At 39.5% G+C, this 27,506-nt stretch overlaps 1 protein-coding gene across 1 annotated transcript; it reads right to left on the bottom strand.

Annotated features, from left to right (window-relative positions):
• Positions 1-5,686: 5,686 nt before the first annotated feature.
• Positions 5,687-27,063, bottom strand: LOC123758363 (alpha/beta hydrolase domain-containing protein 17B). Its single transcript, XM_045742671.2, has 3 exons — positions 26,133-27,063; positions 12,865-12,997; positions 5,687-8,889 (listed from the first exon to the last, which is right to left on the bottom strand). Exons 1-3 carry the CDS (start codon positions 26,774-26,776, stop codon positions 8,806-8,808), a joined length of 861 nt encoding a protein of 286 aa, XP_045598627.1. The 5' UTR covers positions 26,777-27,063; the 3' UTR covers positions 5,687-8,805.
• Between the last annotated feature and the right edge of the window lie 443 nt (positions 27,064-27,506).

Genomic DNA, 27,506 nt, shown 5'->3' with positions numbered 1-27,506 from the left:
ATGTTTGACTTGGTGCAAAAAGCAGGATTTGAAACTCCTGCCCAGGCAGCCACCAGCATAGAACATGCATAGCAGGCACATTCACCATGGGTGAACCGACCTTTCTAAACGAATGAAAACAAGTGCTACAATCCCAAGTACATTTAGTGATTGGAAAAACATTAAAATATAACCGTTAAATGTCGAAATCCAGTTCGAGATTCTATAAGGGATTATAACATAAAACTTGAAACTCAAAAAATTAGAACCTATTTGTAGGATGGATGAACGCACCTTGGGACTCTGCCACTGTGGGCGAGGTGGTGAAACAGAGGGGGGGACAAAATAAGAGGGCTCACGTCCTTATTTGTGTAAATCCTTTGCAGCATTGAAGGAGCATGAAATCTGTAATCCATAAGAGTACCAATGCAGTGCGAAAGGGAGTGCCTGTTACAGAATATTGTAGGATGTTATTAATCAGAAGGGGTTTACAATACTGTACATGTTTATGAATGTCCCAGTTAACCCTGGCAATGTTTTGATTCCAGCCTGTTGTGTGGAATGTTATAACCTGTGGGATTTCATATAGTTTATGTTCTATAGAGTATCCCAAGAGAAAAAGTACCACCCTGTTATCAATTCCATGTAACAAAATCATTATTACAGTCCTCTTTGTAAACTATATATTGAAAATGAAAAGATTGTCAACTGTACACTTTGAACTAATGAAAATTCAAATGTTTAAATTGTGAAGGATTGAATATTATACCCCCTTGTTGATGAAGTTATCTTGTTATCTTGAGATGATTTCGGGGCTTTAATGTCCCTGCGGCCCAGTCCTCAACCAGGCCTCCACCCCCAGGAAGCAGCCCATGACAGCTGACTAACACCCAGGTACCTATTTTACTGCTAAGTAACAGGGGCATAGGGTGAAAGAAACTCTGCCCATTGTTTCTCGCCGGTGCCCGGGACCACAGGATCACTAGTCCAGCATGCTGTCTGCTCGGCCGACCGGCTCCTTACAGTGATGAAGTCCTGGTCTGCCATACAATTCTAGTTCCTATCTTAGAACCCATTCTATGTTCTGAATTCCAGAAATGTTAAAGATAAAGGAATATAGCTTCATGAAATTAATTCATAAAAGCTCTTAAAATAAACAAAGTTTTAAACTTCAAACCTATTATTTAACCTGGTCTTTTGTTCTGTATTCCTAGAAGTGAGAGGGACGAGTTCTGCCATGAAGGTACATCTAATTAAGTACAAGGTATAATATGTGCTATTTGAGTGCATTGTTTGATACCCCCGAGGCGGACTCGACCCTCTCGTACAAAGTATGAGTAACAAACATGCTTTGTGCCCTTACAGGGTGGAAGCAGTTTGTGAGGGAGTAAATGCATTTATATCTACTGTACAATACTGTATATATGACATGTTATGAGGAACACTACATCTGCCTCCTGGAGTGATGCACTACATTGCATTTTTAGTGAAATTACAAATGGACATTAGATATTTTAAATGTTTGTATTATTTAATATTAAAATATTCATTTACTTTATTCCTCACTTTTTTCTCTCTGGGCTTGTGCCTCTCCTCTTCGAATCTGGCGAAGAACTCCCAAAGCCCTTTCCAGGTATGCTCCAGAGGTAATCCAATTAAGTGGAAAACTGGGTAATAAGGTATGTAATGATGCATATACTGTATACACAAGTTGAGAGAATCCTGGCTTACTTAGAACCATTCCATCCTAGACTGCCCAAGCAAATGAAATGTTACTACCCATGATACTGTGGGTTTTCAGTTTATATATCATAGACAAAGGGTGGGTTATAACCTCTGTTGTGGTGCTCCATGGAATATCTTAAGGTTATCTTGAAATAATTTCGGGGATTAGTGTCCCCGCGGCCCGGTCCTCGACCAGGCCTCCACCCCCAGGAAGCAGCCCGTGACAGCTGACTAACTCCCAGGTACCTATTTACTGCTAGGTAACAGGAGCATCAGGGTGAAAGAAACTCTGCCCATTGTTTCTCGTCGGCGTCCGGGATTGAACCCGGAACCACAGGATCACGCGCCCAGTGTTCTGTCCGCTCAGCCACCGGCTCCCCAGGAAGGTTAATTATCCAAGTACAGTACAGTAGTTACTTTTTGAAACCATCCTTATGTGAGTATGCTGGCTTGGTTGAAGGAGCAATAGCCTCATACTTTACAGGTCCTAGCTTAATCACCCTAAAAATCCAAGATAATCAAATGTTATATCCAACAATATTGTGGAGTCTGTAATATTAAAATATAATTTATATAATATTTTATATTTTGTGTCTTCAAAATGCCATCACCAGAGTAGCAAGACATGAGCAAAGTGATGAACAGGGAGGCTAATGGCACAAGAGCAATGACAAAAACATTGAGACCATCAAAGTACTGTACAGAGAACCAAATAAAGCTATTTACCAGAGGTTTACACAGCACTGTAGCCTGGGGGGGGGGGGGGTTAGCTGTTGGTCGCGCACACTCATAGCTTTTATCCCCCCAAAAATAATACAAACTATGGGCTTTGAGGACTTCAAAAGTCAACTTCAGGGTTGCTGCAGAAGTTTGACATGATAATAATAATATTGTAAATGCATATTGCTTCAAAAAAGTGAGAAAATATATATACTTTGTATTTTGTAGAAAATATTGTATACTGTATATTATTGATATGGCAAGAAAATCATAGTTTATTAATTATTTGTATAAATTGATTGAATGTATAGACAGACATGCAGAAACATGCATTGTATCATTTGCTGTAAGGAAACTAGGAAATGTTCGAGATAAATATACTGTACTGTACTGTATCCGAAATGTTTTCGGATATCCAGATTTCACGGAAACCTCAATCAGGTCCAGACTAATATGATCCAGATTTTGGAGGTGCCAATGTGTATATATTTATACAATACATACATACACACACACAATAATAAAAATTATTATATATATATATATATATATATATATATATATATATATATATATATATATATATATATATATATATATATATATATATATATATATATATATATATATATATATTTATATATATATATATATAATGCGAGTACCATCATTGGGAATATTTTAAGGACTCAGAGAAGATATTAAAAGAGGTAGAGAGAGAGCAGAAAGTAAGGCACAGTAATGTGCCAGAAAACAAATGATCCAACCCACACATAAAGGGAGAGTGACAACGTTTTGGCCAATCCTGGACTCTCTATCAAGTCCAAACTGGTAAGTGTCCAGGCCAGACTGAAACACTGTCACTTTCCTCTCATTTCACACGTGGGAGTTAAGTTATTTGATATGGAGAATTCCTCACTGTTTTCCCTCCCTAAATATTTATTAGGATTTTCTTCTCTATTATGCAATATACAAAAAAATATAGGTATACATATAAATCTATTGTATGAATGCACTAATGAGATTTATCAACAGACATTTTGTCAATCAGGGAAAATTTCAGTGTTTTCTATATAATCCTGAGAAACTTAACACTTTGGCTCGGTGACGACGCAGCATTGCGTCGTTCTTTTACTCGGGGGTAGTCCGGTAACGACGCAGCATTGCGTTGTTCCCGGTGGCGGCTTCGGGAGGGGCGTGCCGTGGTTTTGGACATTATATGCATATACACCTGTAGGGAATTTCATTGCGAATACATTGATACCAAAATGATAGCCCTAGAACCAGAATTGAGGTAACAAAGTTGAAAAGAGTATACCCATTTTATTGCTCTTTATTAGCGCTCACTGCAGTAACGCACCGCCACGTTCTCTGTTTGCTGTGGGTGGGATGCCGGGCTTTTGGACTTTATATTTGCATATACTCCTGTAGGGAATTCTATTGCGAACACAATAACACAAAAGTGAAAGATCTAGGACGAGAATCGAAATGTTCAAAGTGAAGAGTGTGTACACATTTTATTGCTCTTGCACGCTTCCAGGTAACACGCTCTCACTTTCTCGCCTGGCTTTTGGGCTTTATATGCATTTAGTCCTGTAGAGAATTCTATTGCAAACACATTGATACCAAATTGAAATGCCTAGGACGAGAATTGACATGACAAAATTGAAGAGAGTACACACATTTCGGTATGACCGCGCTCTCGATTGTAATGAAAGGCGCCTTGGGGTGGTGCACCGTTCTCTTTCTGGTAACTTTCATCTTGTCGGCGGGTGGATCGCGCCGCTGTTATTTACATTATATGCATATACTCCTGTTGGGAATTCTATTGCGATCACATTGATACCAAAATGAAAGACCTAGGACGAGAATTGAGGTGACCAAAGTGAAAGGAGTGTCCACATTTTGTCGGTCTTGCGTGCTCCCGGGTAACACGCTCTCACTTTCTCTGTTGTGGATGGTATGCTGGGCATTTGGACTTAATATGCCTTTAGTCCTGTAGAGAATTCTATTGCGAACACAATGATACCAAATTGAAAAACCTAGGACGAGAATTGAGGTAACAAAGTTGAAAAGATTATACACTTTTCAGAATTACCGTGCTCTCCCGTGGAATGCCCAAACCCACCCGGAGTAGTGTGGCGCATGCGCGCCCAGAGCATCAAAGTGTTAAGTTTTCATAACATTAACATATGCTAAATTCAATTAGTGTCCCAGTTATATTACTACAACTTCTCAATTATTTGAGAATAGTATGTCATAAAAAATTAGGCTAAGCCGAGTTTGGTTAGTAAAACTAGTAACAATGATTTGCAATCAATTATCATATTAATATCTATTTAACTTTGAAATAAATGATTAATGAATTCACTGTATTGGCAATGTATATGTATATATTACATGTACACATGCACAAGTAAATCCACACATGAAGATTTTACACACATGAATAACACAATATATTTCTTCATCAGAAATAATATGTAAGTTTTACCGAAAGAATTTTTTTTTCAAAGGGATATTAATGTAGGTTGTCAAGATTTCCAAAATTGATTTATCAGATAACTTGAGTTGTCTGTAAGAAATCAGATAACCTTAGTAACGATGAATCACTATTCTCCAAAGGTGCCATGTCTGTCTAGGCAATTTAAATGTAATTACAATGTACTGTATAGTATAGTACATCATACTATACAATACTTTCCAAACATCAGCACAATCATCCCAATGTGTTGTTACTCCACACACACACACACACACTCAACATTGTAAAGATTACACGCTTCTCCCCGAAACTAGCCAACGTTGATTCATCCAACACGTCCACCATTTCCATTGCTATACTATATTGTATTACTCTCGTAACCCAAACCTTCAGGCTCTTGTTGCCGCCCTGCTCCGCCATCCTGAGGAGAACACTATTTTGTACTCTATGTCACAAAAAAACTTTGTTTTTGTTTTTTTTGCTTAAGGTTTTATGTTGTTATAACATGAACACCAAGTTTCTTCAAAAAATCACATTTTATCATTCTGCGAGTATATCTGCAAATATGAGGCTTAAGACAAATGTTTGATAAATATTCTGGAAAAATTAAGATCTAATGGGATTACATACAGGAAACCAAGAACAATACCATTAGAGTATGAACAAAATAGAATAATATGTATTTGTAGCATTTCTTCCTATTTCAGTTACAAATTAGGAAAATACATTAAAATAAAATATTAGTTTTAGAGTTATGAAAGGGACAACAAACGAATATTGAAAGTTTCACAAATTTATGAAAATGTATGTACGACATATAAATCTAAAAATATTTACATACTTTGTGTATGCTCTGACCAATACCATAAACAACACGCCTAATACTTCATTTCGAGTATAAAAAAAAAATAATAATAATAATAATGACAGTACATAATATGAAGGATGATGGCTACAGAATGCCAGAATAATAATAAAACACTTGTGAAATATTCATAAGGAAAAAGATATCCAAGGGAAATGTGTAAACAATCATAGCAATTGCCATGAGAAATAAATATAAATACAATAACAAAGTGAATGTAAGGTATAACTGCCACTACGAGTATCCAAATGCTGTAAAGGCAACAAGAACCAATGGGGTCAAAAATGAGAGGAAACGTAACAATAAGCTGGCAGTCCCGTGAGATTTCTCAAGATTAAAGCTTATCTCAAAAATTAAGGTTTTATCAAATAAATTGCACTACTCATCACTATGAAACTCAAATCAACTCAGACAATTTGACCTTAAAATTAAGCGGTGCATCTAGAGTTCTAGACTTTTAAACGCAATGAATGCAATTTAGGCCTCTCGCAATCCTTCAAATACCACTTGAAAAATAATCTCTCAATTGCTGTAAGACACAAATGCCCATATTCTGTACTTTTTCTGCAGCAGCTTCCAGGAGGAGTTTCACTTATGCCAATAGCATTAATGATGATACACTTCATCAGATCAGAGACATCCAATTACGATCATTGTTATTAACTAACCTGCTGGCAAAGGGTTCGGGTTTACTGGAAGCTGAATGAGTAAGGTACTGCTGTATAAATGAAGTGCAAGGACCCTTACTGTTACTTCAGCCAGTCCACCCAACCACTTTTCCTATTTAGATTTACAAGTTTCGGGTACTGGGAAGACAAACCATCACTGTTGAAGTGCAAACTTGTCCTTGGTAGTCTCTCTTCCATCTTATGGAGGTCACTTTTTGTACTTTATCAACACTTCAAAAGTATGTTACTTAAATGTCAAAATGATGCAGATTTAGGTGAACTTGGTTATTAATAACAATTAATGGAGATTTCTACATGCTCATTCATCCCATATAAACATGTCTCATTCAGTTACACACGTCAACTAATGGCACCACGCACCTATCTTACTGTCAGGATATTTCATAGCAAAATTTCACATATTTCTATAAATGTATATAAAGACAAAGTTGTATATAATGAACTCCATAATCTAAAGATATTTCCAAGCCACACATCTTCAGAACAGCTGGCAATCATATGTATGCTGGACCAAACATCTCTTATGCAGAGAATGTTTTCAAGAAACAGCAGCTCTCTACACACTTACTAATACCACAACTCTTAAGAAAACAAAGTTAAGACAATGAATAGCAGTAACCCAAAAAATTTCTTGTAAACAATAATCAATTTCAACAACTCCTATACTTCAGAGGTGTAATGGGAAAAATACTGTGTTGGGCAAATGCCAATTTCAAAATGTAGTTTGTATTCAAACAAATTACCATTTTTCTGATTGAACTGAATGCCAGTTATTCAAACTTATTGATTTTTGAAAAGTAAAAATGTACTTAACCAGTGTCTCAGTACCCCACAGCATTATTAACGAACACTTTTGGTTTACAAATCCTGATCTATGAACACACTCCCAACAAAAAAAAAAAAAATCATTATGCAATCCTCAATTTGCCTGCCATATAAAAAGTAATCAATCAAATTAATTCCTAACTCAACAAAAAGCTTTAAATCAGTACAGGAGTTTCACTAGTAATGACATGTAATATTAATTCAGCAAATCTTGCATACGTTCATATTCATAAGGGTGATTACTGTAATGATTACATCAGTAGACCACCTGTTTAAGGGAAAACAATACTACAGGGGTTCTTTAAAAAAAAAATCAGTCTTATTATTTGCAATGTACGGTACTAGCTCTAATGACCTGAATGTATCAAACACGGACATACAAAACACCAACTCAAAACGCAATTGGTCAGCATGCCACAGACACTTATACCTGCAGCTGCCAAGGATTATTTACCACAATTTCTTCTCACACAATATAAGCCCTGACATTCAAGGATAATACTCCTTTAACACTGTAACTTCATATTGTTTAACTAGTTCATCATCTAGAGTAACAGTCTTCTGCACTTGTTCATACACGTTCACAATATAAAATTTGTGATGGCTCTCTAAACAAAGGTGTACGAGTTACATAAAAAAATAAATAAAGTGACCTTAAATATCCAGGTCATAATTTACGAAACCTCACCGACCCAAGACCTGAGATGCAACATGCAAACACGGTCCTTAGTTACAAGTCATTTCCATGAGGGAGGCCAGCTAATGTTTCTGCTACACAGTCATGGCCCCTAACTCTCTTACTCTAATCCAATCACTTTCAAACATTTTCAAGAAAGGCATCTCTCCGTGCATTTGGGAGTCACGTTTATTTCGTCTTCACTAGTAACTGAAATTCGTAACATTAAACTATGACAAGAGGCATATATCATAGACAGTTACAAAGGATGTCAACCTTCACTAGCATATTTCCTGAATCTGCTCACTATACACAATATAGATTAGACTAAAGACTCCAGAGGTCACAGTAACTTTTCTGTTGCTGAGCTAGATCGTGAATGATGACGACGGTGTTGTTGTAGCAGAGTAGTAGAGAGGGTAATAGAGGAGGCATCTTGAGGGAGGGATGGCAAGTCTTGTTGGTTAGGTGGTTGATTAGTTGATGAGGCCGAGGGAGATGGGGAGGGTGTAGCAGAGGCTCTTGGTAGTTTAGGAGATGGTTTGGCTGGACTCTTGGAGGCAATAGTGGTGATGTTTGTAGGTGTGGCACGGCCAGAGGAGGTCTCTACTGTAGAAAGAGTTGGCGTAGCAAGAGCTGCTGTCAATCTTCCCTCAGATGCCATGACACCCTCAGTTGCAAACATGCCCTCGGTAGCAATCATGCCCATTTCAGTGTCCCAGCATCTTAACAGCAGACCCTCACTGGCCCCACGTGATGTCGATCCGCTATAAGCAGCAGTGCTACGTGGATGATGATTGAGCCCCCCTTGGCTTGTTGGAGGGGGGGCCTCCCCAAGACGTCAATTAACCAGCTCCACCGACACAAACTGCTTCAGTCGCTCAAGGTATTGGCTGTACAACTCTACATCATTGTGTCCAGCACCCTGCATAAAAGATAATTTTCACTTAAATTATAATACAAGTAATTTTCAAAAGAAACTGCTAAACCAGTATGGCTATATAGCACTATTTAGGTTGCATAATATTTAAGAACTGCTATTTAAAAGAACTGAAAATATTAAAAAAAAAAAAAGAAATATTCAGGCTGCATAAATGCAAGATCAGAAAGACATAATATGATCGATGTCAACGCAGTCAGATTCACAGACGATTTATATATATCAATAGATATTTGGTGTACTGGAATGGTGGGAAAGTAAAATTTTGCATCATACTGAAAAAAAAGGACATTCTACTAGGCGACATATGACTAAGATGAACAACACACTTCTGACAGTCAAGCACGGCTCTGTGTTCCATCAAGTGCCCAGGAGTTAATATTCTATGGCTGATACATAACACGGCCAAAGATGTTTTCCCACTTCGAATTTTAGGGATAGGAAGAAGTCCATGAGGATACATCACATATGATGGTTCTGTATGTAATTTATAGTAGCTAACCATCAATCTTTCCAATGGTTGCAGATTGCATCATGAATAACATGGTCGAAATTTGAGTAATGAATTGGCTTCTGGGAGACGAGACGGATGTAAATATCTTCAGCAGCAGCTTCTGCTTGGTCGTTAGAGACACTACCAATACTGGTACCCTGTAAAACTGCACTCTCTAATACCTGCTAAAGATGAGAAACAGCCATTGTTGAATTTCCATTAATATGGGATGAGAAGAGCTTTTAGAAGCTCCAGGGTTATTAGAGTACTTTGAGAGTCAACTACAATAATAAATGATCATTGCTCATGGAATGTACCTGTATCAGATTATATAACTGAATACGGTAGGAACATAAGAACTGGGGAAATTACAGAAGGCCTAGTCACCCTACGAGAGGCATGCAGCTCATATGAGCATAAGGTTATATCAGGTAAAATAACAAGATAACCCAATACCAGATTTTGGTCAGTCTGTAAATTGACCAAGGAGTAAGTGAATGTTGAAAAAGTTGAGTGAAAAAGGCATTTTAGGACCATAAAGGGAGTAAAAGCCCTCATTCTACAGGCTTTACAAAATTTAACACTCAGAACTTTTAACACGATGTACGGTAAGGACACATTGTGAACATCGATTATTTTAAGGACCAGCAGACTATATTCCTGCAGTAAAATGATTGAAAAGTAGAACATGTATGGCTCTCAACAGACTGGCCTCCCTCCTGTCTAGCGGAGGAGGCAGTGCAGACTGAGACATGCCATGAGGGTCTGGACTGATTTCTATACAACCCTACAAGGCTGGACGTTTTCATAACCAGTAGCACATGCCTAAACTTTTGGGACTTGGTGTACTACCATCTTTTCAGGTTGTCTTCAGGACAAACTTCCAAGCCCCCCATTTCTAGGTCTCGCTCGGATCTACGAACCAACTTCTCTCATTATGAAGTGCTACTTTATGTCTGCAAGTCTGCATGGAAAATGTTATGCAACTCGAGCTACCCTGCCAGCAATTACTCTCGTGTCGTACGTAGACCCGCTGTGCATACAAAGGACTACTCTATTTCTGTACGAGGAAAACCCCCCTTAATAAATTTGATAAGTGTGTTGGTGCACCAGAGCCAAGGAAAACGAGAGCAAGACCATAGGGTCCTGTAGTATGGTGGTCTACATCCTCATTTCACAATCCCCAGGTAGGACAGAAATGGTTGGACTCGTTTCCTTTCACCTAGCAGTAAATAGGAAACCAGAAGTTAAGCAATTATTGAGGGTTGCATCCTAACCCTTAAGCTGCTAAGGAGTCCTGAGGAGATTTACACTCCTGAGCGCAAGAAAAACAAAAAGTCTAAAAAAATTATTTCTTCTTCTAAAAATGTTAATTTGTGTTCCCTGAGCACGGGGGAAAAAAATCGTAGGTGACATATTTTGGGCGCAATAGGCTGAGGAAGTCTGGCAAAATGTGGGCGTTGACAGTGGTCGTCAGAGTCGGACAGCGTCACCCGCGCTGACAGGTGGGAGTTGCCACAAAGATATTATTACCTAATTATTTCAATGTCTCCAATTGATTTTTTTTTTTTTTTTTTTTCAGTAATATCATTCAATAGTGTGTACTGTGATATATTTATATAATAAAAGAGGTGAATCATTGCTATACTCAAAAGTATGGTGTGCATATTAGTGATTCAATTATTATGTTCAAAAACAATAAACAAATAGTTTTGCTGTTATTACACTCTATACACAGTTTATATATAAGTATCTGCATGCTTTGTTCACCATAATGAACCACTAAGTTAGTACTGTGAGTCGAAAAGCAACGAGGAGTGACCGCCACACACAGCCAGCCACTCGTTATCACTCCCTCAACACCTCACTCGCCCACTTTCTCCTCCCACCATCCTGTTTTTTATTTTGTTCACTATATACAGACGTTATATATAAGTATCTACATGTTTTGTTCAACACAACTGTACAATTAAGCTGATATAGTTAGTTCAGACACTAAAAGACGTCACTACACACAGTCAGCTGGCGGCTGTCTCCCTCACACATTTAAGGTCACACGTACTAAATTTCTCCCCCAACAATACTGTTTGCAGTGTTATTACACTATATACACACATTATATATAAGTATCTACATGCTGTATGCACCATAACTGTACACTTAAGGTTGTAGGGTGCCAAAAGAGCATAGTGGCCACCCTCTACACGGCTAGACAAGTCATACAGACGACGCCATCTCTGTCACCCAAATGGCTCCTTCCAACATAATCCTTTTGCTGTTATTATGTACACACATTATATATAAGTATCTACATTTGTGTTCACCATAGAGAACCACTGAGTTGGTATGGTGAATGCAAACTATAACAGGTAGCCACATAGTCAGTAAACGATGCTATCTCCCTCCGTCCCACAGCATCACTCCTCCCACAGCGCTAATTATCACAACAATCCTGCTATTATCACAATCCTGGTAATTTTTACCACAGTCAGGAGGGTCATTTGTAATACTGTCATCGCTAAATAATAGCAGTTATACTGTATATTTATTTTGACATTTTTTGGCGATGCTGTGGTCACAAGCTGAACAGCAATGCTGTTCGCTCATGCTGCATGCGCCAGCCTTGGTTGCTCCAACAGTACTGTGGCTCTCACACCGGAGAATATTGCCCACGATTTAAAAAACAAAAAATGGAGTCTGTTTACAAGAGCCCTGAGGAAGTTAATGTGAACCCTGTGTAGCCGCGGGCCATTTGAATCGTGCCTGGCACCCTATGACGTATATATAAGCCATGTGCAGTTTAAGGTACCTCGATAAGCCTACATACAGGCTTCCTGTCGCCGACAATGGGAATTATTATTATTACCTTAGTAATGAGAAGTGATAATTAAACCTTCTGGGAAGAGAGGAACACCATCAGAAATCACATGCATGTTTAGTGTTAGCTGCTCCACAACTGAGAATATTATCAAGGACAAAACTAAAATTTCAGAATATGTGAAGGGATCAGCACCAATGAAATCAACAGCAGCAGCAACAAAGAAATTAACTCGTTATTTCTAACATGGTCAAGCCTGCTGATATTATGGATCGAGGAGCAGAATTGTTACAGAAATCCTACCAGAATTTTAATCATTTAGGAGAAAGCAAGAAGTGTTTGATGATTTAACAAGTGTTCAATATTTACAAAACTGAATTCTTTTGGAAAAATAAAGCAATGGGTGAAATTGACTAGAATAAGTGCCTACAAGTCTCTATAATTCTATCCCAAAAAGTACAGGTTCGTGGGAAACCTTTAAAATCTGTTGTCAATTCAACCTGTCCTCTTACAAATTATGTCTGAATTGTCTATGAATTATGTCTGTAAAGATTTAAAAAGAATGTAAATCAAAACTAAAATATATCTAAATGAATACACAAATCTTCAAGTATTCATTATGAATGAGAAGTTAAGCAGGGAAGTTTACCTCTACCCATAGTGGCTCCACAGCTCGGGGACAACGTTCATGGATGGCCAGGCCGTGTGAAAAATCTACTACGTTGTCTTCCGTTCCATGGATAACAAGTACCGGTGATGTTATTTTAGGCACCTTTTCAATGCTGTGAAAGGAATAAAAGCATTAGAAAAATGGTTTACAACAACACTTTTATGCTGTATATAATATATTTAGCAATCAAAACATTCTTTCCAATGCCTTGATTGTGTCATGTTAACACTTCGATGCTCTGGGCGAGCATGCACCACACTACTCCGGGTGGGTTTGGGCAGTCCGCGGGAGCGCGCGGTAATTCTGAAAAGTATATACAGTAATCTTTTACCTGCTTGATACCTGCTTGATGGGGTTCTGGGAGTTCTTCTACTCCCCAAGCCCGGCCCGAGGCCAAGCTCGACTTGTGAGAGTTTGGTCCACCAGGCTGTTGCTTGGAGCGGCCCGCAGACCCACATACCCACCACAGCCTGGCTGATCTGGAACTTCTCTTAGAAAACAGTCCAGTTTTCTCTTGAAGATGTCCATGGTTGTTCCGGCAATATTTCTTATAGTCGCTGGGAGGACGTTGAACAACCACGGACCTCTGATGTTTATACAGTGTTCTCTGATTGTGCCTATGGCACCTCTGCTCTTCACTGGTTCAATCCTGCATTTTCTTCCATATCGTTCACTCCAATACAGTATGTTGTTATTTTACTGTGTAGATTTGGGACCTGGCCCTCCAGTATTCAACTTTGTCACCTCAATTCTCGTCCTAGGTCTTTCATTTTGGTATCATTGTGTTCGCAATAGAATTCTCTACAGGACTAAAGGTATATTAAGTCCAAATGCCCAGCATACCATCCACAACAAACAGAGAAAGTGAGAGCGTGTTACCCGGGAGCGCGCAAGACCGATAAAATGTGTATACTCTTTTCACTTTGTTACCCCAATTCTCGTCCTAGGTCTTTCATTTTGGCATCAATGTAAAAGCAATAGAATTCCCAACAGAAGTACATGCATATTATGTCAAAAACAGCGGCGCGCTCCACCCGCCGACAAGATGAAAATTCCCAGAAAGAGAACGCTGCACCACCCCAAGGCACGCCTTTCATTACAATAGAGAGCATGGTCATACCGAAATGTGTATACTCTCTTCAACTTTGTCATCTCAATTCTCGTTCTAGGTTTTTCAATTTGGTATCAATGTGTTTGCAATAGAATTCTCTACAGGATTAAATGCATATAAAGGCCAAAAGCCAGGCGAGAAAGTGAGAGCGTGTTACCCCGGGGGCATGCAAGAGCAATAAAATGTGTACTCTCTCTTCACTTTGGAGATCTCAATTCTCGTCCTAGATCTTTCATTTTGGTGTCATTGTGTTCACAATAGAATTCCCTACAGGAGTATATGCAAATATAAAGTACAAAACCCCGGCGTCCCACCCACAGCAAACCGAGAACGTGACGGTGCGTTACCACAGTGAGTGCTAATAAATAGCAATAAAATGGGTATACTCTTCAACTTTGTTACCTCAATTCTGGTCCTAGTTTTTTCATATTGGTATCAATGTATTCGCAATGAAATTCCCTACAGATGTATATGCATATAATGTCCAAAACTTTGGTGTGCCCCCTCCCGAAGCTGCCGCCAATTTGCCGCCGGAAACGACGCAATGCTGCGTCGTTACCGGACTACCCACTAGTAAAAGAACGACTCAATGCTGCGTCGTTACCGGACTACCCCCTAGTAAAAGAACGATGCAATGCTGCGTCGTTACCAAGCCGAAGTGTTAAGGTCAATGTACTTAGTGTAACATGCAAGAAAAAAACTTAAATTTTGATCTTTGTGTCCTAATGTACTGTACTTAAGAAATTTTGGTCAACTATAATTAAAACGCTTCCCCTAATATCAACAGTATATTAAACAAATAAATTTTTCACAGAGAGAGCCCGTATATGGCCACGGTATACATCCAAGCTGCAGAGATCAAACGAGTAACAGAAGGATGGGTAGATTGTATATTTTTGCTCTGTCACAGTAACTCCTGCTTAACCTGCTTGATGGGGTTCTGGGTTCTTCTTCCTCCTCCTCCTACTCCCCAAGCCCCAGTACACTAGTCTCCTTGCAGGAGACTAGTGTACAACACAATAGCTACATGGAAACAAAGCATCCAAATGAGCTTAGTTTGGCTGCCAACAGATTACAAAGACTATTTTTCGGTTAATGTGTGTTCCCAACAGTAAACGTTCTGGGCTCCACGGGCTGCTCAGTGATGTGAAAAATGTTTACAATCATTTTATGTTTTCTAATTCATTCATTTGGTGAATGACACTATAAATATGGTGTCAAAATGTTCACAAATGAATTCTCAAGTGAATACATCAAAAACAAAAAGAGTATTTATAACAGAGTTAGCATAACAGTGATGAAAATGCTGTATAAATGTTTATGAATAAGAAATGGATATGTATTTTAGCATCATTGGAACATTTACTGTCAGAGAATGGATGAAATGTTTTAGCATTACTAGAAGGCAAAAAGTGTTACACTAATACTAGTAATGAACAAATGGAATACAGTAAAACTGAAATTGTGGAGGCAAACTCCTTATACAGCTTCAAATTTCCAATAAACTTGGTAACCTGTACACCAGTTGATTGAAGGTTGTGAGGCAGGACCAAAGACCCAAAGCTCAACCCCTGCAAGCACAATTAGACGTGTACTGCACACATTTTCTCCATGTGTGTATTTGGGCATCAAGAACCAGAATAAGTTGGGTTGCCAGATAACCGAGAACAGCTTCAGGCTGTTAATCCCGTACAGCAGTGACTCGAGGCCTGGGGTGTGGGGGTGGTGCTTTTGTGGAGGGTGATGGGGTGGAGGGTGCTGGGGTGGAGGGTGCTGGGGTGGAGGGTGCTGAGGTGTGGAGGGTGCTGAGGTGTGGAGGGTGCTGGGGTGGAGGGTGCTGAGGTGTGGGGGGTGCTGGGGTGGAGGGTGCTGGGGTGGAGGGTGATGGGGTGGAGGGTGATGGGGTGGAGGGTGCTGGGGTGGAGGGTGCTGGGGTGGAGGGTGCTGAGGTGTGGAGGGTGCTGGGGTGGAGGGTGCTGAGGTGTGGGGGGTGCTGGGGTGGAGGGTGCTGAGGTGTGGGGGGTGCTGGGGTGGAGGGTGCTGGGGTGGAGGGTGATGGGGTGGAGGGTGATGGGGTGGAGGGTGCTGGGGTGGAGGGTGCTGGGGTGGAGGGTGCTGGGGTGGAGGGTGCTGGGGTGGAGGGTGCTGGGGTGGAGGGTGCTGGGGTGGAGGGTGCTGGGGTGGAGGGTGCTGGGGTGGAGGGTGCTGGGGTGGAGGGTGCTGGGGTGGAGGGTGCTGGGGTGGAGGGTGCTGGGGTGGAGGGTGCTGGGGTGGCGGGGAAAGTCAGGAGGGACCGTCTGTGGGGGCGGGAGTCATATGGAGGGGCCTATGATTACTGTATAACTAAAAACTAGATTAAAACACTTCATTACAATAAAAAAGAAAGAAACATCTAATATTATAACAAAAATTTCTTAAAAACTGTGTACAGGCTATAGACGGTTACATATAGCTATATAGCTATACAGGCTATAAATCCCTGTTAAAATTAAGGGATTTATGTTTCATCTGGCGGCCTAAATAACAGACCCATCCAGGCCCAGTCATTCTAAACAAGACATGTCCTCTCTTCCCCTAATGTTATACCACAGTGCCACGCCATTAATGAACAACTTTCGTAACTTTTGCTTTCATAGTGACATTTAATAATTTTTGGCCAGAACTGTCTGGTAGCAGTAGCAATTGTCCTGGAGGTGTTAAGAGAGAGAATGTTGTGCTAACCATTAAGGATAAGTTATGTGTCAATGATCTCTGAAAATAGCCAGTTAGCCGAGTGTTGCACGGAATTTTGGTATAGCCACTAATAACGTCTCTGATATAAGGAAACAAAGATGACTACACTATGTACATAAAATTCATAGCTACTAATGAGTGAGGGAGCTTGCACTAGTAGAAGGTGTAATAGCAAAACTTTGAAGCCTGCACACTATGCACAGTTGGATGAGGCTGTGTATATACACACAGCATCGCACAGTTGCATGAGGCTGTGTATATACACACAGCATCGCACAGTTGCACGAGGCTGTGTATATACACACAGCATCGCACAGTTGCATGAGGCTGTGTATATACACACAGCATCGCACAGTTGCACGAGGCTGTGTATATACACACAGCATCGCACAGTTGCACGAGGCTGTGTATATACACACAGCATCGCACAGTTGCATGCGGCTGTGTATATACACACAGCACCACACAGTTGGTGTAACAATTTGCAGTGCAGAAATAAGAAACGCTGCAAGCATGTTTGCAGCCAGCTTTAGAAAAATAATGTACTAGATTTCTGGCCAAGTGATAGTTAGATTTCCAGGTTTAGAGCGAGGTACAATATTGCAAAAAGGGAAAAGTAAAGCCTCACCAGAAAGCCAAGAGCGGTCAACCAGTGATGCTTCAGCAGCTGGCATGTAGAACTGACCTTGCCAAACTCATTTACAGTAAATTTTAGAGTTATGTTAGGTAACGTAAATTTCCAAGAACTACAGATTTCAAGATCTACAGTATAAATCAAACAAGAAGATGAACTACAAGTTGAAGTTTCTGTTTTAAATTACAGTACAGGTATTGGTATATTATTTAAATTATAGTGTGTGTGAAATTAAATTTATGTTGGTTGTGGTACAAAAAATTTTAAATGTTAATATTTTTTACTTTCCCAGTAAGAATTCCTGCTTATCTGGATGTTTGGCTTATCCAGCTTAGTGAGTAGAGTATTTCCATCTAGTCATATGCAAAGCCTCACTTGAAGAAAGAAAATGATATGACCAATACTGTCCAGACTTTCATGTGAATGGCACACGAAAGGAAGAAGGGGCGGCAAATAGGAAAATGGCTTAGGAGAAAAGGCAAATAATTTTTTAGAGCCAGAAGAAAGTTTCAAAGTGTGGAAGAGAGGGAGTGCACGGTACCGAAACCAGCAAAGCATACCAAACACATGCCCGAGTCACAGTTACCAGTACACCATGCAACAGTTACATATATGGCAGGCAACAACCAGTACAGGGCAGAACAAATCCAATAAACTGCCACATAATGGAACTCTCTGGAAAAAACTCAAAATACATCAAAGAGTAACCTCATTTATCTTTGCCAACATACAGGAAATAAAAACAAAGACAAAAAACTAAACATTGAGAAATGGCCTACTCACAAAGACAAATGCAGTACAGTATTTGAAGTGTTCACAGAAACCCACATGGGGGGAATTTATGGACAGCGAGATCTGGATTTCAGAATATAATTTATATAGATGTGATAGGGTAAATATGTCATATGGAGGAGCATGTCTCCATATAAGAGAGGACTCATGCATGCTCAGTGCTCCTAAACTACAAATGAGGTGGTAGAGATACTCTGAGTAAAAAAAGTTATTATTTTCATATACAAATCACCAAATGCAATGGTTGAAGAATTTACAGAGCAGATAAGCAAAATAGACAACAACCTAGACAGTCTGGCAAACTTAATACCAGATATTATTTTGCTTGGAGACTTCAACCTGCCCAGTTTAAGATGGCATATACATAATGTTATTTCCTGGTTACCAAAATTCTGGGACAAATTCTTGGTCAACCAGCAGATAACAGGGTTCTAGGAACAAAAATATTCTAGATCTGATCTTCACAAACAATAAAGAAATAATTAGAAACATTGCAGTCTCAGATACCACACTCAAATCACAAGCTCACTGAAATGCAAACATCAATACAGTATTTTGGTAATACAGTACATATGTCCGAAAAAAAAAAAAGATCGAACGAGAGGGGTTATTCAATAGATTTCATTTTAATGTGTGGACTGACTGGGAAAAAATGAACATAGAACTTGCATACATTCAATGGAAAATTGTCTTAAATAACGAAACTCCCACACAAGGAATAAAACAATTGATAGCCTAAGCATACAGGTACATGTATGCATGAAACATGTCCCTATGCAGAAGGTCAGAAAGAGAACCACATTTAGAAAGAGAACACACACGATAATAGAGAAGAAGGAAAAAATAACAAATGTTCAAGCAGACAACTATCCTAACAAAGAAAATATTATTTAAACAGAAATTATTAATTAAAGAAATAAATAGAGCAGAAGATGAAGCAATCATACCAGACTGAAGAAATGAAGTTGGAACAGAAAGCCACACGAGAAAAAAAAAACTAAAATGTTTCTTCACATGTGAAATCAAAATTTCCACCAGCATTGAACCTATACTTGCAATTGAAGGTTCATACACAAGAGGATGTCAAAGAAATTAATGAAATCCTAAGAGATCAGGTTGAGGCTATGTTTAGCACCCCAATAAGCAACATGAAAGTTGAAGATCAGAATAGCTTCTTTATAAATGATACCCAAACCCCTGGACAATATTACTGATATCAATACAAACATTGCAGATTTTCAAAGAGAAATTGACAACATGCCCATGAACTCGACCCCGGGTCCAGACTCATGGAATTCTATACTGAACTTAAGAAATATAAAGGATCATTAGCATGAGCGTTCAGTGTACAGTAGAGTGAAGAAAAAACTTGGATACAGGTGAGACACCAGAAGCGCTTAAATCTGCAGATATAGCTCCCCTACACAAGGGAAGGAGCAAAGCACTGGCTAAAAATGATAAGACCAGTTGCAGTATCATTACACATAATGAAAGCTTTTGAAAGAGTGATCAGGAGTCAGATCCAGTTTTATGGAGAACAATGACCTCACAGCCCAGGTCAACATGTATTTAGTTCGGGAAGATCACGTCTTTCACAGTTACTCGACCACTATGACAAAAATCACAGAATCAAATACAGTACAGATATGGTAAATACCGATTTTGCAAATGCATTTGATAAATGTGACAATGGAGTGCTAGCACACAAAATGAGATCAATAGGAATAACAGGTACAAGTTGGGAGATGTATATAAAATGTCCTGTCAAACAGAATGCAAAGAGTAACCGTCAATTTAACAAAATTAAGTCCAAGAACAGTGAAAAGTTCTGTACCTAGGAGCACAGAACTTGCACCACTGATTTTCCTTTTTCTCATATCAGATATAGACATAAATAGAAATCACAGCTTCATGTCATCTTTTGTAGACAACATAAAAATCAGTATGAAAATTACTTGTATAGAAGACGCTAAAAACTACAGGCTGATATTAATAGTTATCAATTGAGCAATGGAAAATAACATGATGTTTAACTGCAATAAATTTCTAGTGATTAAGCAAGGAAAAAATAAAAGATCTTAAACAATCAGATCTATCCATAGTGGGAAAGCAATATGTAAGGAATCTGTGAATAATGATGTCTCCGTGGTGTAGTGGTAAGACACTCGCCTGGCATTCCGCGAGCGCTATGTCATGGGTTCGTATCCTGGCCGGGGAGGATTTACTGGGCGCAATTCCTTAACTGTAGCCTCTGTTTAACGCAACAGTAAAATGTGTACAGTACTTGGATGAAAAAACGATTCTTCGTGGCAGGGGATCGTATTCCAGGGACCTGCCCGAAACGCTACGCGTACTAGTGCCTGTACAAGAATGTAACAACTCTTGTATATATCTATAAAAAAAAAAAAAAAAAAAAAAAAAAAAAATCTGATGACCTAAAATTTAGGGAGAATGAAGCAAATATAATATCAGCTAAAAAAATGATGAGAATATTCAAATCCAGGCATACCACCATACTGCTCATACTATTCAAATCACTTGTGCTATCCCACCTTGAGTACTGCTCGATACTCACCTTCCCCTTCAGAGCAGGGGAATCTAAACAGTAAAATAACAACGTACTGGAGTGAACGATATGGAAGAAAATGCAAGATTGAACCAATGAAGAGCAGAGGTGCCATAGGCACAGAGAACACTGTATAAGCATCAGAGGTCTGCGGTTGTTCAACGTCCTCCCAGCAACTATAAGAAATATTGCCGGAACAACTGTGGACATCTTCAAGAGAAAACTGGACTGTTTTCTAAGAGAAGTTCCGGATCAGCCGGGCTGTGGTGGGTATGTGGGCCTGCGGGCCGCTCCAAGCAATAGCCTGGTGGACCAAACTCTCACAAGTCGAGCCTGGCCTCAGGCCGGGCTTGGGGAGTAGAAGAGCTCCCAGAACCCCATCAAGCCGGTATCAAGCAGGGAATACAGAGAATATATATGGCATACAGACATTATAAAGCACCTAAATTATTGGGACCATCTCAATATGTACTCTCTAGAGAGGTGAGAGGTATATACTGCATAACATAATACTATACATGGAATAAACTGGAACGCCAGGTCACAAATTTGCACGGCAAAATAACAACATACTGGAGTGAATGATGTGGAAGGAAATGGACCATAAAGCCAGTGAAGAGCAGAGGTACCATAGGCACATTCAGAGAACAATGTATGTATAAACATCAGAGGTCCACAGCAGTTCAATATCCTCCTAACAAGCATATATAAGAAATATTACCATAACAAAAGTTGACTTGGTGTTTTTGAATAGTGAAGAGGTCTAATTACATGAATAAATATATGAAAATGCATGTGTACTGTATTAGAAGTCAGTACACAGTCGGAAGAAGCTGCTCTCATACTCCTTCCATCACTAACCCAAAGACCCTACCCCACGAACAAGATAAACACGATCTGGTTTTGTTCAAATCATGTTAAGTTTGTTGGTCCATGAGAATTGTGAGAGCCGCCACTCTTAACATTGTCATCTTAGAAAAAACATCACATTCATAAAGACTCCCAACACCCACACCCATCCATCTGCTCCTGACAGCCACCCCACACACCAATTCCAACACCCACCCACACCCCCCCCCATTCCAACACCCACCCACACACACCCATTCCAACACCCCCCCATTCCAACACTCATCCACACACCCATTCCAACACCCACTCCTGACAGCCTGGTTGGCTGGCTGCATGCAGACAAGATGAAACAAGGGCTGTCTCACTCCCGCACCTACATTCTTGCACTCCCTCTCCCTATCATCCTCATACACGCACACAGAAACGATAAAACATCTAAATTATTGGGACCGTCTCAAAGCTCTCAAAATGTCTGTCTGTCTCTTTCTTTTGCTTTCCAAAACTGTTTGGAAAGGAGACCAGAAAGGTATAAAAAATATATATACAGTACATGGAAGATACTTGAAAACCACGTCCCATATTTGCACAGTAGAATAACAACATACTGCACTGGAACGAAAGATACTGAAGGAAATGCAGAATAGAATCAGTGAAGAGTAGAGATGCCATAGGCACAAATCAGAGAGCACTGTCTGAACATCAGAGGTCCACAGCTGTTCAACACCCTCCCAGCAAGAATTAGAAATATTGTTGGAACAAAGGTGGATGTATTCAAGAGGCACTTATCTAAGTTCTTGCAAGAAGTGCCGGACCAACCAGGCTGTATTGAATATATGGGCCTGCGGGCCACTCTAAGCAAGAGTCTGTTGGACCAAGTTATCTGGCCTCAGGCCGGGCTCGGAGAGTAGAAGAACGCCCAGAACCCTCCCCAGGTATACATACCCACTCTTCCTCCTCTAGGTCCCTCCCATCTCCACTCCTAACACCTTCATATCCACTCCCCTGACACCCTACAATCCCCATCCCACCCCCCCCTCAACCGCTTCCCGGGAGGCCTCTTACACAATCGAATAACGACAGATTGCCTGACTGACTGACTGATTGCTTGACAGACTCAAGGCTTTACTGAGATTATGTAACTGACTCAGAATGCCTGCCTGTTCATGCCTGCTACACAAAAGCATTGGCAGGGGAATGGTGAAGGAATTAGCATAAGAATCGTATAGTAAATAGCTGTGGATGACAAACTTAAGGAAAACAACACCACAACTAGTCTGCCACCGACACAAATTATGCCATCACTTAAATGTGAAATTACCTTGCTGTATTAGAACTGTAACAGTAAAGAGGATTAGCCCTTTATGAGTGATCATGGTACTGATGACTGGGGCAGTGTGGGTCATAAGGACATTGTTTTATATTTATCTAGTTGATTGATACAACTGGGGATATGTGAGGCTGTTCAGATGGATGAGTGTTCATACGAGCGTTCATATAATGGGTACCTCCAGTATGTGAAAAGTATGCAAAAATATAAATTTACAGCATCTGTTCCAGTATTATTTTATAGAAGAATGTCTCTTCTTTCAATTCATATCATACTTTTTATAATAAATCAAGCAAACTCTATTTTAGTCAACTGAAATTGTCATTTAACTTTGTTCACAGTCCAGCAAATTTACTTTATTATTCATGACACTACTGTACCTTAACTTGTCACCAATGGGAAAAAGAGTAAAGAAACAGAGTGCACCTTTATTTGCAAAACACCGACCAGAACTCCACATGAAACCAGAAGGCATGGCAGAATGTGCAAAATAGACCCATTGAAAAGCCGAGGTGCAATAGGCATGCTGAGAGATCTTGATCAACATCAAGAGCACAAGACTTCAACACTCCTTCTAGACATACAATACAGGGCATAACTAGCTGACCTCTTGCAGTGTTTAAAAGAGAACTTGATGAACCCTTTAAAAGGATACCTGAATAAGCAGGCTGTTATTCATATGTCAGGCTGCAAGGAACCGCATTCCAGGTCAGCCTGGATGACCACACCACCATCCGGGAGGCCTGGAAAGAGACCGTGCCACGAGGATGTTGATCCTTGAAATCATCGACAGGTATTCGAGTGGTATAGGAACAGAATTAAACTGGTGGCACCATGATGTAAGGAATGTACTGTTTTCCTGTGCTTGACTGGCTGTTTCCATGGAGTTAAAAGTAGAACTAGAATTGTAATGATTTGTTAAAGTTGTTTTGGATAAAGATTCTAATTCCAATTACAGTATCACACTGAACATGATGTATGGATCATAAATAAGAGATAATCTTGTACATAGAGTTGTGCACATGAATTTCTCCATAACACTGTGTATACATTCATTTGCACTCATGTGAATGTGCACACAGCACATGAATGCTTTTGTTACTTTATGTTTTCAACGGTCTGGTAGAACACGACAAGCTTGGAGCTAACTAGACAACTAACTACCCAACAAAGCCATCGAAGAGCCCTCCCAAAAAAGTATATTTTTTTCACCTTACTGAATTTTTTCCATTGAACAAATTTTGTTTTTTTAAGTGAATAAAAAAATATTAAACAAAAATCTAAATTTTTTGGCTGCTTTTCTACACTTAGTGGAAAAATAGTTTCCAGATGCTAATGCGGTAAAAGGGGTTAAATGGCGATTTTTTATCAATTTCTCTAGTCTTCAGGCAGCTTTACAGTCCTTAAATTGTAGGATGCCACTGGGGCAAACACCTAGCAAGTTACACTATGGTAACTATAAGGATTCTGCAAACACGAAGATTAAGTACAGTATCACACCTCTAAATCAACTAAAAGTCACCAACTCTTGTCAAATGCACCACGCTACTTTGTATATTTCGTTCAGATTACATTGGTCAGTGGTTCCCGAGGAATAAGTCACCAAACATGGATGTCAGATTTATCTCTGGATGCAATAGAATGAGTAAAACAAAATGTTAAAAAAAATCCCACAAAAGAAAACCAACATATCCTGTTACCAAATTACGTAATATTAAATCTTAACATTCAGTGGTTCCTGGGAAATGAGCTGCAGAACATTAGGGCATCTAGCACCTGTTTCCAACACCTCCTGAATACTAGTCTCAGATCAACCATAGGGTCAAACACATGGATACAAGGTCTGTTATACTAGGAGTGTTGCTTAATACTATAGAAACAAAGGGGGTTATAATAATGTCCATAATATACATGGTTATACTAAAAAAATTCCCTTACAAATGGGTGACATGTCTCACTGTCTAAGACCAGTGATTTATTATAGAGAACTGTGCATCTACTTTTGATTTACACCATTAGCAAAAAAAAAAAAGTACTGTACAAATTTTTAGTATACCCAAAAAGTCAATAATTTTTTGTAAGTGTCCAGAGACCAGGGACTTCCCCTAATTATGTAAGACCTTATTTATATATGCAATTATGCATTATATTAGCCAGCAAAGCTTATTTGATTATATTTTCAAAGACAATTCACAAGATTTTGGATACAGTTTTGACACAGTCTATATAAAAAGTTATCTAATCAATACTGCACAATGGATATTACCAATCAATTTATAAACCCTAAGGAAAAATCCATTTCTTTCAAAAAAAGTGTTTGTTTGTTTAAGGATATGTTGTATTGATTACAAGTTGATAAACAAATGTAAATATCTTTCTGAAAAAATGCACTTCACTAATTTAGTGTGTTCATCTATAAATTTACACTTGAATATTTTGTACAAGAAGTGTAATACTTGCCAAAATACTCCCTGAATCATCTAAGTGGCTGACCTTAAAATACAGGCCAAGTGATCCATGCTGAAGGATGCTTAGTTATATCATCCTTTTTTAATTGAATTTCAACAGAATAAACATTTATGATGATGCATATAATATAGGCTTATACTAATCTTCATTTCAACACTATTGCACAACATTCTTATAACATATGGAACACACATGTTGCATGTAGCTGAAAATCTAATCCTAATGCTTTTTATGAAATAAATAACTCCTCCACATGAAATATACTATATTTATTTTGTGATTGTTAATAAAAGCTTTTCCCCTCAAGAGCCCAGTCCAACTGGGTTTCTTACAAAATGGGTTTCTAGAAAACAATGTACAGTAGAGTACACCCAACACTGTACGCATGTACAGATTCTTAATTTTTTTTCTTAGTATGTAATATAATAATTGAGGGCTACAGCTCAACTGCATGAGTAGTTTGGACTCTCAGATTTTCAAATTTCTTCCCTCTTCTATACCAAGGTTAGAATATGTAATACATTACTGTAAAATCATATTTTTTAATCTTGTGTACAGATTAAGGTTTTAATATTATACAGTGTATACAGCAATGGGCTAATAAATAGCTCTATTTTGTAGTTATAAAATGGAGCAGTTTTCATTATTAAATCAATCTAAAAATTCAAAGTTAGTCCTCAATAAAGCCAAAAACTCCCAATAAGAATTATGTGCTAATGAACAAGACATTTATCAGAATTATCATTCCAAAGGAATAACTTACCTTGGGAAGGCATCAAAGAACCACGTTCTTTTGGTGTTAAACAAGACTCTAATTCCAGACATGAGAGGTGAATGGAGAATCACGGCGCCAACCTCGTATCTTGATGCTAAGTCTATCGTCGCTGCGGTGCCAATACTCTGCCCATATAGGATAATATTTTCGGGGGAGATGCCATAACGCGTTCTGAGTGCGTGCCAAGCGGCATCAATATCGGAATACAGGTTCTTCTCGGAAGGCTTTCCGGCACTCACACCATAGCCGGAATAGTCATAGCTAAAGATATTACAGTTTATTCTTGTTCCTAGACTTAAATAGAAACTGCTCATGTGTCCAAGGTCAGCAGCATTGCCGTGTGAAAATAAAATGCAAAACCTTGCATTGGGTGAACACCTCACAAACATGCAAGCAATCTTGTTGCCCCTATTGGTACGGGTGTAGAAAACCTCAATTGCTTCCTTTTCCTTGTCTGTAAACTGCCACTCGGCCTTCTCAGTAAGGTGAAGGCTGTGTCTTGAACCCGTCTCGTCGGGCGTGAAACTGTAGGTGGGTTCTGGAGGAATGAAGGCCATCTTGGCGGCTATGCTGGACGGGCAGGGTGGCCAGCAGAACAGACAGCATATATCCCGAATACTGAGGCCGTTCATGATGATGACTCCAGCTCCAGACAACTACCTCAGTGTAAACAACAGCCAGGCTTCCCTTCCACTCTTCCCACACTCTCCGTTCATCGGTTTACCACTCTCTTTCCTTCCCCACAAACACAACAAACCCTCGACAAACCACCAAAACAAACTTAATCACACATTAAATGGTCGCTTGCTCAGTCTTTACAGAGTCGAGTCCCGACGATACAATAAATCAACATCGTGCTTTCACTAGACGATCCCTTTCCTAACTCAATCCGCTCAACAATAAGCGCCGTGACCGCACCATATGTGAAGCCCAAAAAGGCGCGGCGGCGACAACAGCTGAGCATCGGGCGGCCGGGAAGGTGATCCGGGCCGCCGCCGCTGCCCGCCGCCACCGCCGCTGGGGGCTACGATCCCCTTAAGCACCGTCAACTCTGCGTTATTTACTCCTCACTATGACTAACTTCTTCCGGAGATGCGAGTCAAAGTAAGTGTTTTACCGAGGACTTATTTCCGCGACGGGGCTCCGCTATTTGGCGGCACTTACACAGCGGATGTTGAACCATGGAGAGGCGGCAGGTGGTCCACTCTACACTCCTCATGTCTCTCTACTCTCTATTTATCTCGTAATACAATTCATTTACTATCACCATATAAATAAATAAAAATATAAACAAAGTTTTCTCGACTAAATTATAAGAATATATTGCAAAAAAAAGGTTTCATTGAATTTCCTATATAATGG

The sequence above is a fragment of the Procambarus clarkii genome, chromosome 11 (genome assembly GCF_040958095.1).
Source record: "Procambarus clarkii isolate CNS0578487 chromosome 11, FALCON_Pclarkii_2.0, whole genome shotgun sequence".
In the NCBI taxonomy this organism is placed as follows: Eukaryota; Metazoa; Arthropoda; class Malacostraca; order Decapoda; family Cambaridae; genus Procambarus; species Procambarus clarkii.
The sequence above is the reverse complement of the archived record's forward strand: the minus strand, read 5'-3'. Positions and strand labels throughout refer to the sequence as shown.